Here is a 14709-nt window from a genome sequence, read left to right on the forward strand (position 1 = left end):
TATAGTGCCTTAGCCTTCTAGACGACTCAATACATCAGCATTGTAAGTGACAACAAAAAACACTAGGCATGGGGGAGGGGTGGTGTAGGAGTGAGGGAAGGCAGAGGTGGGAGGGAGACCAAAGGCACGGTTGAAGAGAAGGTTCTTGAGACTGGCCTTGAAGGAGGCAAGGGAGGAAGCGAGGCAGAGTCTGTGAGATGGAGTTCCAGAGTGTGGGGGCAGAGAGTCTGATACCTCTAACAAAAACCTCACCCACAAAATACACAGTCAGTCGACTTTACAATGTATTCTGTGAAGCAGTTTGAGAAGTCTCAACTATGTGATAAGGCACTATGCCAGATGCAAAGATTATTATTATTATCCTTTTTTAAAATTTCTATTTTTTTGACGAGGAGAAACTTGTAATCATTGAAAAATAGGTGTCCTAGTTGTCAAGTGGGCGGTAACTTTTTTAACAGGGTTTTCAGCAGTGATACTGAATTTGGTCATACAACAATTGTACCATTCTGTAATGAGAGCATTCAAATGCTGTCCATTTGTTACATTCATAAAATGAGATTTCAAAGTAACCATGAATGTTGTTCATTAAGTGACGAAAATGTGGAGGTTCTACAAATCATTCGACTTATTTTGTAAATCCAAAGTACTCACAGGGTTGGTTTGGATATGCTGCAGACAATTTTGCAGTTTCCATTCCTTGGCAAATTGGTCTGAGCATTGCTCTGCAGTCAGTTTACATTCCCACTCTGGTCCTTGGTCTAATTGTATTCAGTGGTTTGCAGGTCGTGCTCATTGTCTTGAGCTTAGACAATTAACGATGACATTGGCCAATAGAAAAATGTTGGGATCGGGAAAGCGGTGCAAACGAGAAATCAGTTTCCACCCACTTGAGAGTGAACGATAGAAATACCAGCTGGGTGACATTACTGCCGACTGTTTGCTCGATGCCCAACCCTAAACTGAGCTTGTGTGACAAATTTGTGGTAAGTACTGTACTATTAAAATAAACATTTTTAGTATTTTAAATATAACTACATTTTCAAGAAATATATACCTATAGTTTTAATCAGGGTTGTTTCACTTTTTAGGTTGTATAATACAAAAATGTCCAAATGTTTTTGTAAATCCCCTGAGGAAGCCAAGGGGCAGCACGTCTCACTTTCCATCTGTCCCTCAGATAGAACTGTACTCTCCCGGATGACCTTTATGAAAAAGGGGGCATTTGTTTTTCCACGTTTGCTGTCACACAATTGACCATGTTCACAAGTTCACCATTGATGAGCACATGAAATCCCAGAAACATTGTGAACACAAGGCAGCGGCAATAAAGAAAAAAAATTAAGGTAAAATACTTTCGATATATATAATATTAAATACAAATGTGTCATTATTTGTTTTCACATTAATTTTGAAAGAAATTCTTAATTTGTATGATTATAAAAGTTAGTCTCCCTCCTTTTTGATTGAATTTTATTGACATTTTAAAAGCACATAAAACAACTACAACAAACAAATAGACAGAACGTTTCTAACGACAAATGCATCATGAAGATCAATTTTTATTTTTCATTTTCTCGGTGGAACTGGACCTCAAAGACAACTTGCTCTGACAACCCGCTTCTCTAGAGCCACTGCATCATCTATGGAGAGGAAATAATTCGTATTGGACTTTGTGTGGTGTTTGACCAGAGCAGAAAAAGCTCCTGCCTTCCAAGAATTTCTATGCAAGTACATGAAAAAGGGAGGGACTATGCCAACACCATCACAGCATTGTAGTATATACTTGAAGGAGTTTATTCCTGAGCATGAAGCACTTTTGAAGAAACATATTGAGTACACTGATGTGTACCTGTTCCTGGGTGAGACCACTGATTCCAGCAGGTGCAGTGTTCTGGTAGTGCTGGGACAGCCCCTGCAGAAAGTTGGGGCGAAGCCTCTTCTTATTCAAGTAGAATTCTTGCAGTGAGTCAACTACGTCACTGTGTCACAACCTCTTCCCCGAGCCTTAAATGTAAAACAGGTTAAGTTTGATAAAGTGTTTGCAGTTGCCACATACAGTGATCAAAACGTGTAACACAATTCTGTCGGAATTGTTTCCGAACACAATACATATTACATGCATTGCCCATTGTCTGAAGTTGAATTTGGAAATTTGGTCAAGAAAGTCTTCTGGCAAAGTCCAATGCACTGGCATCAGTACTTGGACTTTATGGAGGTGAAGGATGGAATTAAACCACAGATCCCAATCTTTGCTGTCCAGACGTGTTGGTGCTCCTCAGTGAAGGCTGTTGATTATTTTTATGAGTACTTACTTGCCTTAGCCTTACTTGCCTTTTGTGACAGAGCACTCAACTGAGCTCATAAACCTCATTAATGAATGGCAACAGCTGTGCCTCAGGACCACAATCTGTACTTGCGGGTGCAAAACTTACATTTGTTTATTGATTTTTGTGCCACTGCTGGAACAGGAGTACAGACCAAAGAAAGTGCAAATGTTGGCAGCCTGTTCTGAGAGTGAGAGAGAGATATGTGCCAACCTTTTCTGGAGAATCGTGCAAGACAGTCGTGAAAAGTTAGTACTGATTTTGAAAAAGCATCCACCAGCAACAACAACAACAACTACTTGCATTTATATAGCATCCCTCATGCAGGGTAGTGTCCTAGAGAGCTTGACAGTGGCGGAGCAGGACTCCGAGCCTGGGGAACGGGGAGGAAACCATAGGCACGATCAGTCTCCCCCAGCTAACAGCTGCAGAAACTCCCCCAGTTCACGACACCATAGCAGCATGGTGGGGACCTCAGTGGTGAATGTCAGTGAGTGAGTATCAGTAGGGTATTCAACCAGGGTGTGGGAGGGCATCACAACTAAACACAATCATTTTCTGACTTAATGAAAATAAATACCTGGATCTTACAGGAAGAATGAGATACTGATCTCCACCCCCTCACACCGCTCCCCCCCATAAAAAACAGTTTTTGCATCCCTGGCTGAGATCAGCTAACTCAGAAACGGGATCATTTTTGAGATTCTCCAGTCTGTTGCAACGTGAAGGCCTAGAAGTTGGCCAGTTTTGTAGTTATAAATATCAACTAGAAATAAAGTAAATAAGCATTGATATTGTGCTTTGCACGGAATTTAGTATGCTGGTGGCGGAGTTTTGGATCAGCTGGATCCTGTGTATGGTGGAGATGGGGAGACCAGCAAAGAGGACAATTGAGAAGTCAAGTCAGGAGGTGCCGAACGCATGGACGAGTGTTTCAGCTGCGTCTGGGTAAGGTATGGTCGGAGGCAGGCAATGTGGCGGAGGCGGAGGAAAGCGGTCCTGATCAAGGACTGGATGTGGGGAAGGAAGAAGGACTGTGCGTCGAATCTGACGCCTAGGTTGCATACTGGTTCGGTAAGTCTGAGGGATCAACTGGGGAGGTTGAGGAGGTCAGAGCCTCAGAATAGAAGATGTTGATGGGAGCCAATGAGTATGGCTTCTGTCTTGTAAATATTTTACTCATGCAGGCCCTGAAGTCCGCCAGACAAGCTGAAAGAACATCGGAGGACCTGGAGTCGCAGGTGGAGGAGAAGTAAATTTGTGTGTCATCCGCACACATGTGGAAGTTTATCCCATGTCTGCGGATGACATTGCCAAGAGGGAGCAGATAGAGAAGGAAGAGGAGGGGGCCAAGGATGGAGCCCTGGGATACACCACGGGTGACCTCGTGGGGGCAATAGGGGAAACTGTTTGAGGAGATAAAGTGAAGGTGGTTTGTTAGGTAGGACTTGAACCAGGCTAGTGAGGTCCCACTGAGTTGGATGAGGGAGGAGAAATGGTGGATGAGGATAGTGTGGTCGACTGTCTCGAACCCGGCAGAAAGGTCCAGGAGGATGAGGAGGCAGAGGGAGCCCTGGTCTCAGAGAGAGAGAGGACGTTGTTTGTGACCTTGACAAGCACCTTGTTTGTGCTATGGGCAGGGCAGAAACCAGACTGGAGGGGCTCGAGGAGGGAGTGGAGGGAGAGGTGAGAAGGAGAGCAGGTTTGCAGCAATGCATTCCAGAGCTTTGGCAAGGAAGGGCAGGTTGGAAATGGGTTGGTACTTTGTGAGGTTGGAGGGCTCAAGGTTGGGTTTTTTGGGGAGGGGAGTGATGACAGTGGTTTTAAAGGGAAAAGGAACAGAACCTGAGGAGAATGACTGGTTGACTGTGTCAGCCAGGAGCGGGGAGAGAAGGGGGAGTTGGGTGTTGGGTGACTAGCAACTGGGTCAAGGCAACAGATGGTGGACTTCATAGCAGGTGGAGGGCTTCATGATTTGCAAGAACATTCTTTTACAATAAATCAAGATTTCATTATTTTAAAGCAAAATCAATATTTGTACAAACTTTCATCAAACATGATATTTGATGTTTGCTTTTTGTAAATCGCCTGCACAAAGAGTTTAGTGTTGTGTCCTTACATAAAGTCACTTCGACCTGTATAGAATAATCTGTTCAATTCTATTGCAGAACTGAAGCTGTTGGTTTAGGGCAGGCAATTAGTTTGAACAAATGAATGCTGTGATTATTACTAAGAAAATTTTTGTTAATTAACTGAGATAATTGACCTTGTTTAGTAGTATTGTCTAAGTATGAATAAAGCTAAAGCTGTATATGGCCCGTACAAATATTGTGTGTATTTGCTTTGTACATTTGACATTGATCCATGTACTCAGAAACCGCTTCTTAATTTTATGGAATGAACACAGTGTGATCGTCTCCTCTGATAATTTAAAGGTATCTGAAGTTTTCCTTTTTCCGGAGATATGGAGTGTAATTCTCCCCCTATTAAATCAATAGGGGAGATTTCTGCCAATGATTTTCTGTTCTTGGATGAGAACCACAATGGTTAATCTTGACCAAGTACAATATTTGGACCTATGTTCGCTGCCTTGCGATTATAACTGCATCTCCCAACTTCTCAAATTGTTACATTCATTACAGATTTTTAGCTATGTGTCACAATATGCCAACAACAACAACAACAAGATTCCATTTATAAAGCGCCTTTCACGTCAGGAGGACGTCCCAAGGCGCTGCACAGTTGGGTCATGACCCGAGCAGGGGGGAAATGGTCAGGGTGAGGGGAGGGAAGGGAGGGAGCGAGGAGGGGGAAATGGTCAGGGTGAGGGGAGGGAAGGGAGGGAGCGAGGAGGGGGAAGAGAGTCGAGAGGGGAGCTGAAGGCTCGGTCAAAGAGAAAGGTTTTGAGACCGGCCTTGAAGGAGGAAAGGGAGGAAGCAAGGCGAAGGCACTGGGGGATGGAGTTCCAGAGCCTGGGGGCTGAGAGGCTGAAGGCCCGACCACCGATGGTAGGGCGGTTGGGGCGGGGGACGTGGAGCAGAACGGAGCCAGAGGAACGGAGGGTACGGGCAGGTAGGTAGGGGGATAGTAGGTTGGAGAGGTAGGAGGGAGCAAGGCCGTGAATGGCCTTGTAGGTGAGGATGAGGATCTTGAAATCAATCCTCTGGGGGATGGGGAGCCAGTGGAGGAGAGCGAGGGTGGGAGTGATGTGGTCCCGAAGCCTGGTGCGGGACAGTACACGAGCTGCAGAGTTCTGAATGACCTGCAGCTTGTGGAGGGAGGTGGCGGGAAGGCCGGCGAGGAGAGAGTTCCCATAGTCCAGCCTTGAGGTGACAAAGGCGTGAACCAGGGTTTCAGCAGCGTGAGGGGTGAGGTAGTGCCGTAGTCTGGCGATGTTCCGGAGGTGATGGAAGGCGGTGCCAGTTGTGGTGCGGATGTGAGGGAGAAAGGACAGCTCAGGGTCGAACAAAACGCCGAGGTTCCTGACTGGCTTTGAGAGGTGGAGAGTGCAGCCTTGGATGCTGATGGTGTCAGCGCCTGAGGTGCGGAGGCGCTGACGTGAGCCAATCAGGAGGGCCTCGGTTTTTCGCACGTTGAGCTGAAGAAAGTTGTCTCTCGTCCAGGACTCGATGTCGGACAGGCAGGCTGTCAGGACATCGGTGGTCGTGGAGTTGAGAGTAGAGGAGGAAAGGTAGAGTTGGGTGTCATCCGCATACATGTGGAAGTTAACTCCATGTCTGCGGATGATGTCACCAAGGGGGAGCATATAGAGGGTGAAGAGGAGGGGACCGAGGACAGAGCCCTGAGGGACACCACATGAGACAGTGCGGGGGGTGGAGGAGAAGCCATTCGTCGAGACAAAGTGAAGACGGTGAGAAAGGTACGACCTAAACCATTCAAGGACAGTGCCTTGAAGGTTGAGGTGGGAGGACAAGCGGTGGAGTAGGATAGCGTGGTCGACCGTATCGAATGCTGCCGATAGGTCGAGGAGGACGAGGAGGCAGAGGGAGCCCTGGTCACAGATGGTCAGGATATCATTGGTGACCTTGACCAGGGCAGTTTCTGTGCTATGGGCAGCACGGAAACCTGACTGAAGGGGTTCGAAAAGAGAATGGGTGGAAAGGAAAGAGCGCAGTTGGGAGGCGACAACTCTTTCCAAGACCTTGGAGAGAAAGGGGAGGTTGGAGATGGGCCGGTAGCTTGATAGCTGCGACGCATCAAGGGAGGGTTTTTTCAGGGTGGGCGTGATGATGGCAGTTTTTAATGGAATGGGGACAGAGCCAGAGGAGAGGGACAGGTTGATGATGTCAGTGATATGTGGGGCAAGAAAGTGGAGCTGGGAGATAAGGAGTGGAGTGGGGATGGGGTCAAGGGAGCAGGTGGTTGGTTTTAGGGATAGGATGAGTTCAGTGACAGAGGGTGGGGAAACGGGTACGAAGGTGTGTAGGGGAGGATGGGTAGGAGTCGGAGTGTGGGAGGGAAGGGGTGGGTGGTGGGTGGAAGTTGGAGGGGAAGTGACCGCGGAGCGGATTCCCTTGATCTTGGATTCAAGGAAATCCAGCATCTCCTCGCAGTGAAGGTTGGAGGAGATGACCTGCGCGGGGTGGCGGGGGGACGGAGGAGTCGGGTTGTGGTGGAAAACAGTAGCCTGGGGTTGTTCTTCGCCTCCAGGATTATCCTGGAGTAGAAGGACGACTTGGCCGAGGCTAGAGTGGAGCGGTAAATTTTGAGGAGGTCCAGCCAGATTTGTCGGTGGACCGTTAGGCCAGATTTGACACAGGTGCGTTCAGCAGCCCGCACCTGGCTTTTCAGTGAGCGGAGGTGGGTGGTGTACCAGGGGGAGGAGCGGGAGTAGGAGACAGTGCGGGAAGTGATGGGGGCAAGAGTATCGAGTGTGGAGGAGAGGGTATTGTGGAGGAGGGAGAGAGGAGAAGAGGGGTCGGTGAGGGTTGAAGGCCAGAGGGAGAGGAGTTCAGAGTTCAGAGGAAATACCAATTGACAATACTCTTTTTACACTGCCTTGGTCTTCAACAATTTGACTTCTGTATAGTTTGATAGACTCACTACGACAACAACAACAGGATTACATTTGTATAGCGCCTTTCATGTCGGGAGGATGTCCCAAGGCACTGGACAGAGTACAGCATTTCAGACCCAAGCTGGGGTCGGGGGAGAAGGGAGGGTAACCAATGGCATGGTCGAAGAGGAGGGTTTTGAGGCAGGACTTGAAGGAGGCTATGGAGGGGGTGAGGCTGAGTGATTGGGGAATGGAGTTCCAGAGGTTTGGGGCAGAGTGGTTGAAGGCTCTCCCACCAATGGTGGGGTGGTTGGGTCAGGGAACGTGGAGCAGGCCAGAGCCGGCTGAGAGGAGGGAGCAGGCGGGTTGGTAAGGGGGTAGGAGCTCACAGAGATAGGGTGGGGCAAGACCATTGAGGGTTTTGTATGTGAGGACCAGGATTTTGAACTGGATCCTCTGAAGGATAGGGAGCCAATGGAGTTAATAATCCTATAATCCTTGCATTTGATATAGCGCTTTTCACGTCGGGCGAGAATGGGGGAGATGGGGTCACGGAGTTTGGTGCGGGAGAGGACAACGGCTGCAGAGTTCTGGATTATGTGAGCCTGTGGAAGGGGGAGTTGGGTAGGCCGACAACCAGGGCGTTTGCATAGTCGAGCCTGGAGGTGATGAAAGCATGAACAAGAGTTTCAGTGGCGTGAGGGGTGAGGTAGTGGCGGAGTTGAGCGATGTTACGGTGGTGAGGTAAGTCAGAGCGGGTCATGGCTTGGATGTGGGGAAGAAAAGACAGTTGAGGGTCGAACAAGACACCTGGTTCCTGACTGGCTTGGTGAGTTGTAGTGAGCAACCATTGAGGTTGATGCTGCCAGAGCCTGAAGTCCTGAGGCGCTGGCGCGAGCCAATCAGGAGGGCCTCAGTCTTGTTCACATTCAACTGTAGGAAGTTTGCCCTCATCCAGGACTTGATGTCCGACAGACAGTCTTGTCAGGTCAGCAGTGGTCCTGGAGTTGAGGGTGGAGTCAGAAAGATAGAGTTGGGTATCATCCGCATACATATGGAAGTTGACCCCATGTCTGCGGATGATGTCACCAAGTGGGAGCATGTGGATATTAAAGAGGAGAGGGCCAAGGACAGACCCGTGGGGACGCCAGATGTGACAGTGCAGGGGCTGGAGGAGAAATCGTTAGAGGCAACAAGTGGAGACAGTGAGAGAGATAGGAATCGATCCAGGCATGGGCAGGTCCGTGAAGATTAAGTAAGGAGGAGAGGCAGTGTATGAGGATGAAGTGGTCGACAGTGTGGAAGGTGGTAGAGAGGTCGAGGAGGACAAGGAGGCAGAGGGAGCCCTGATCACAGATGTTCAGAATGTCATTAGTGAATTTGACCAGGGCTTTGACCTCCGGATTGGAGGGATTCAAGAGGGAATGGCGAGAGAGAAAGGAGCGGAGCTGGGAAGGGATGACTCGTTCCAGGACATTGGAGAGGAATGGGAGGTTAGAGATGGGGGAGTAGCTAGAGAATAGGGATGGGTCCAGGGAAGGTTTTTTCAGGATGGGGGTGATGACAGCTGTTTTTAGGGGGGTTTGAACACAACAAGGCTGACCAGCATTCCTCAGAATGTTGTTAATGTTTTTAATACAATCAAAGTGACATTGATAACAACAACAAAATTATATTTGTATAGCGTCTTTCACATCGGGAGAACATCCCAAAGCGCTGGACAATCAGTGTTTCAGACCTGAGCTGGGAGCCGGGGTCGGGGAGGGTGGAGGGCAGGGGGGCGAAGGAGGGTGATCGAAGGCACAGTCAAAGAGGAGGGTCTTGAGACCAAAGAGGAGGGTCTGAGACCAAAAAGGAGGGTCTTGAGACAGGTCTTGTGGAGTCCTGTAGCTCAGTGGTTAGAGCACTCGCCTTGTAAGTGAGAGACCTGAGTTTGATTCCGAGCAGGGCGAAATGTTGGGCAAGTTTCCCTACTCCACACACCTCTGTTTAACTAGCAGTAAGCAGGAACCCGGTTATTAATCGATTGGCAGATCACTTTTCCAGGAATAATAATCCTTTTAAAAAAAACCAATAATAATTTGGACACTCAATCCACGACTGTTTGTAGGGCACTGCTGTGTACAATTGGCTGCCGCGTTTCGCCCACAAAATATACAGTCAATTCACTTTACAGTATATTCTGTGAAGTGCTTTGAGACGTCTAGAAGACGTGATAAGGCGCTATATCAAATGCAAAGATTATTTATTATTATTACCGAAGGGTCAAGGGAGGAGAACGAAGTGCAGAGACTGCGGGATGGAGTTGCAGAGGGTGGGGGCAGAGCGGCTGAAGGCCCCACGCCAATGGTGGGGCAGACGAGGTGGAGAACATGAAGCAGGCCGGAGCCCGCTGAGCGGAGGGCGCGGGCAGGATGGTAGGGGGTTAGGAGGTCGCAGATGTAGGGGGGAGAAAGACCATGGAGGGCTTTCAAGGTGAGGACCAGGATCTTGAACTGTATCCTCTGTGTGATGGGAAGCCAGTGGAGTTGGGCGAGGATGGGGTTGATAGGGTCACGGAGTCGGTGTGGAAGAGGACACGGGCTGTAGAGTTCTGGATGATCTGCAGCCTATAGAAGGAGGAGATGGGGAAGCCGACAAGCAGGGCGTTTTCATAGTCGAGCCTGAATGTTATGAATGCGTGTATGAGGGTCTCGGCGGCCTGCGGTATGAGACTGTGGTGGAGCCGGGTGATGTTGCAAAGGTGGGGGAAGGCAGAGAGGGTCATGACATGGATGTGCGGTAGAAAGGATAGTTGATGGTCAAACAACACGCCAAGGTTCCAGACTGGCTTAGTAAGGTGGAGTGTGCAACCATGGATGGTGATGTTGTCAGCGCCTGAGGTGTGGTGGCGCTGACGGGAGCCGATCAGGGGAGCCTCGGCCTTGTTGACGTTTAACTGTAGAAAGTTAGCTCTCATCCAGGACCAGATGTCTGCCAGACATTTTGTCAGGACAGCAGTGGTACTGGAGTCAAGGGTGGAGGTAGAGAGATAAAGTTGGGTGTCATCCACATACATGGAAGTTGATCCCATGTCTGCAAATGACAGCACCAAGAGGGAGCATATAGATATTATTATTATTATTATATTGAAGTGGAGGGGGCCAAGGACAGAGCCCTCCTCTTGATGTATTGGGTATTACACCTTTGTAGTGTATTCTCATGCTAGCCCCTGACCAGTGGTTTCACAGAAACTACTGACCAGTTCATGCTGGTTCTTTCTTTGTTTCACATTCCTTCAGGCCTTCTTAATCACTTTCCACATTCTCTTATCAAAGAGGATGTCTTTATTCATGCTGCCTCCAGGAGCCATCTGTGTCTGCCACCATTACAGTCTGCTTCTCAAGGTTGGAATACATACAGGCTGAAGAACAAAGTCTCACGCTCTCTCTCTGTTTCTCTCATGAAAAACAGCCTGCTGAGATGAGAAATGGAGGATGGGGGGGGGGGTGTTGGCTGCAGCCGTACTCTTTTTGTCAGGATCACTTAAGTGTGAGCACAAAGCGGACCTAGCAAAAATCACCACCATACAGTTGTATGCTGGTTCATCAACCCATTTCTGAATGCTGCCTACTGATGCAATTTTGTGCATGCCTGTCTTTCTCTACTGTTAAAAGGAGCCGGCTTTTAGCCCTTCCAGTGTTCACTCCCTCTGGCAATAGCCCTATTTCCATAGGTGATGCATTTTAACAGGTAAATCCTAAACACTGTTGTACTTGGCTCCCAACTCCCCATTGGCTGGCAATTCCATGTCATATACAGTACTTATCAATTCCTATTCCATTACATTTTGAGAACTTACCTTGTTCCACTAACTCTGCTCGCAGCATCCTTTTGGGAATCAGGTGAACCCTGTGCTGTTACTTAACTTGCACAAGCTTTGCTCTGGGACATATACACATGTTCTTTCCTCGATCCTCTGCAATCTCCACTACTCTCATTCCACCATCGCTTATAAATTGGATCCCAATAAAACAAATTGTACTTAAGAAATTGGAATAATAAATGTGCTAAATATCCTACAAAACGGCAGATACCGTTTCATTTCTGCAAGTGGCTGTGGTACTTTGGAAATCTTGAGTCATAACAAACTTAATGTAATCTAAATATAAAAGGTGATTATCTTATTTGTAGGATATTATTGTGCAATCACTATCTTAAGTTAACCAATAAATATTACGTTCTTAAACCCTTTGTTTTTGCACCTGACACAGCAATTAATATGAAATTTATTGCTGTTTACCTAAGTAGAAAGTAGGAACCCAGTTGTTAGTCAATTAACGGATCACTTTCAGGGATAGTAATCCCTAAAAAAATGTAGGCATTCAATCCACAACTGTTTGTGGGACACTGTTGTGTGCAATTGGCTGCCACTTTTCGCCCAAGAATACACTGTCAATCCATTTTACAATATATTTTGTGAAGCACTTTGAGATGTCTCAATGACGTGATAAGGAGCTATATGAAATGCAGGGATTATTATTAGTATTAATTTAAGCGAATGAAAGATTGTGCTTTACTCAAAACAGAATTGTTCTTTTGATATTAGATCAGTTAAACAGTCGTGGGACAGCTCATATCCGTGGTATTAAAAGCCAGGATACATCTCACATTGCATTTGGAACAAAAGTACTTGGACCTCAACCAAATAGTGGAAGAAAAGGAGGAGCTAAAGATGTAAGCAAGTTTTAATTATATTGGGCATGGAATTTCAAAATCTCAAGTGTCTGGACATTAATATTCAAAGGAGTGATATTGTACTTTGAATAAAAAATAACTTATTGACTGGTATGTTACCAATTACAAATGTTCTAACACTTGACATCTGTGTTGAAGGAATATCACAAGAGGTTCGGATTAAGAAAGCTCATTTGATCTCATCCTTCCATATCTATATTGTGGACAGCTAAATAGATATTTATGTGGAGGTTAACCTTTTAATCAGGGGAGGGATTTTTTCAAAAAAGCTACACTGGAAAGAAAAAGTAGATGTTAACTCAGATTAAAGCTTTTGAACATTTGTATTTTGTTTTAGAAAAAAAGACTGACAACCCAAGATAAGTGGATTTTTTTAAAAAAAGTTTCCACAGATAATATTTGTTCTTATTCAGATATTGGTTTCATTGGATAACAGAACAGCCAGGTCTTCCTACCAGTCTCGCTCAGGCAGAGGAGCAGGTTCCGATAGACCACTTGGCAGGTTTGAACGACTGACTGCGACAACCCAGGAAGGTACTCACTCCACAAGACAAACATCAGGCAACTCTACTTCAGGTAACAAACAAGAAATACAACAAACCTCTTGGCAAATTATTGGCAAAGATTAAGGAGGGGGTCTGCCAGGTTGGTGCATCAAGTGGACAACATACAAAAATACAATCACTACACTTTACAGAACCATTATGCAGCACTTTGTGACGTTCTTTGATGCTTTGAGATGTCCTTCCAACATGAAAGGTTGTAAACTGCAAGCTGTATTGTATTGTTTACATTATAAGACACTATATCAAATGCAAGGATTATTCATTTTATTATTAACCTGTTGTGGTATACTAAAAACATTTCTGGAGCCAAAATTTCCCCAAGGCACTCTCTGTGTCTCCTTTACTTTGCTGGTTATCTTGAGCTAAGAATGTATCTCGGTGAAATACTTGATGAGCATCAGAAACTGAGCTGCATTGTTAAAGGTACAATGGCTTCGGATGAGGCATTAAACCGAAGTCTGTATCAAATGCAAGGATTATTATGCAGGACATTATTATTTGGTTACCAAATATGTCCGAAAAGTGTCAGTTCATATAAAATGTTAGCTTCTTTGATTGCATTGCAACAAAATCAGAGCCTGTCCCCATGTTCTGATTAAACAATTGTCCTAATTAACTGCATACCAATTGAGGCACGCCTATTGTATTGCACTTATGTAACTTGTTTTTGTATGATTGTGCCCTGACACTTACGGTAGCAGCCTGACGCTCATTTAGTATTCACAAATCGATGGAAAACTAAACCCTTGGGATAAAATTTCTCCATTCATTATGTTAGCTTCTTGAAATGCTGAGAGGTACAGATGATGTAGATGTGAGCAGGCATCTTAACAATTGGATTAGTGTCTTAATGGCCGGGCACAACATTGGAGGATACAGGAATAGGTGAAGGATTCATAGATTCATAGAATGTTACGGCACAGAAGGAGGCCATTCGGCCCATCGAGTCTGTGTCGGCTCTTTGACAGTGCAAGTCACTTTCACTAACCCCAATCACCAGCTTTCTCCTCATAACCCTGCAAACCCGTCTTCCCCATATACCTATTCAGTTCTCTCTTAAAAGCTGTTATCGAATCGGACTTCACTGCCCTTTCGGGCAGATCATTCCAAATTCGAACAACTCGCTTCGTGAAAAAGTGTCTTCTAACCTCCCCTCTGCTTCTTTTGGTAGATATCTTAAGACTGTGACCACGGGTCACAGACACACCTACCAGCGGAAACAGCTTTTCCTTATCTCGCCTATCGAAACCTTTCATGATCTTGAAGACCTCTATCAGGTCCCCGCGTAACCTTCTAACTTCTCCAGCCTGTCCTCATAGCTAAGGTTCCCCATTCCTGGTATCATTCTCGTGAATCTCCTCTGCACCCTTTCCAGTGCCTTAATGTCCTTCCTGAAGTAAGGTGCCCAGAACTGGACGCAGTGCTCCAGCTGAGGCCTAACCAGTGTTTTGTATAGATTAACCATAACCTCCCTACTCTTATACTCTATGCCCCTACTAATAAAGCTCAGTAACCAAATGCCTTTTTTACTGCCTTATCTACCTGCCCCGCTACCTTTAATGATTTGTTTACTTGAACACCCAGATCTCTCTGTACGTTCACCCCCCTTAAGATTGAGCTACCAAGTATATATTGCCTCGTATCATTTTTCCTACCTAAGTGTATCACCTCACACTTATCAACATTGAAATCCATCTACCACATGTCAGCCCATTCCACCATTCTGTGTATGTCTGCCTGCATTGGTTACAGTCCTCCTCACTATTTACTAAATAAACATAAACATAAGAGTCAAAATCGCAGTGATCCGATTCCAGAGATAATTGAGACATGTTTTATTAACTGAAACTGCTCGTAATGGTGATTTGTGGACTGAACACCCCTGACTGGGAGAGAATGCTTCCTCCTCAGGCCTCTCAGAGTCAAATTGGCCACCATCTTTTTCAAAAATGTTAGCAAGATCCTTTTTNATTTCCATTTTTTGATTGTACATTATATTTTTAACATTTCTTGTACCTGGCGAACAAGCACAAAATTCCTGATCACTGTGGCTTGATTAGACTTT

The 14709-nt window shown here is 46.1% G+C and overlaps 1 protein-coding gene across 1 annotated transcript in view; it reads left to right on the forward strand.

Moving 5' to 3' along the window:
* The window catches only part of cfap20dc (CFAP20 domain containing), a 141497-nt gene that overhangs the window by 63190 nt on the left and 63598 nt on the right, over positions 1-14709 (forward strand). Inside the window, exons 8-9 of the mRNA XM_007895158.2 lie at positions 11930-12057; positions 12492-12654. Coding sequence (XP_007893349.1) covers positions 11930-12057; positions 12492-12654 — 291 coding nt within the window. The remainder of the gene's footprint in view (positions 1-11929; positions 12058-12491; positions 12655-14709) is intronic.

The sequence above is a fragment of the Callorhinchus milii genome, unplaced genomic scaffold, assembly GCF_018977255.1.
Source record: "Callorhinchus milii isolate IMCB2004 unplaced genomic scaffold, IMCB_Cmil_1.0 Scaffold12, whole genome shotgun sequence".
NCBI lineage: Eukaryota > Metazoa > Chordata > Chondrichthyes > Chimaeriformes > Callorhinchidae > Callorhinchus > Callorhinchus milii.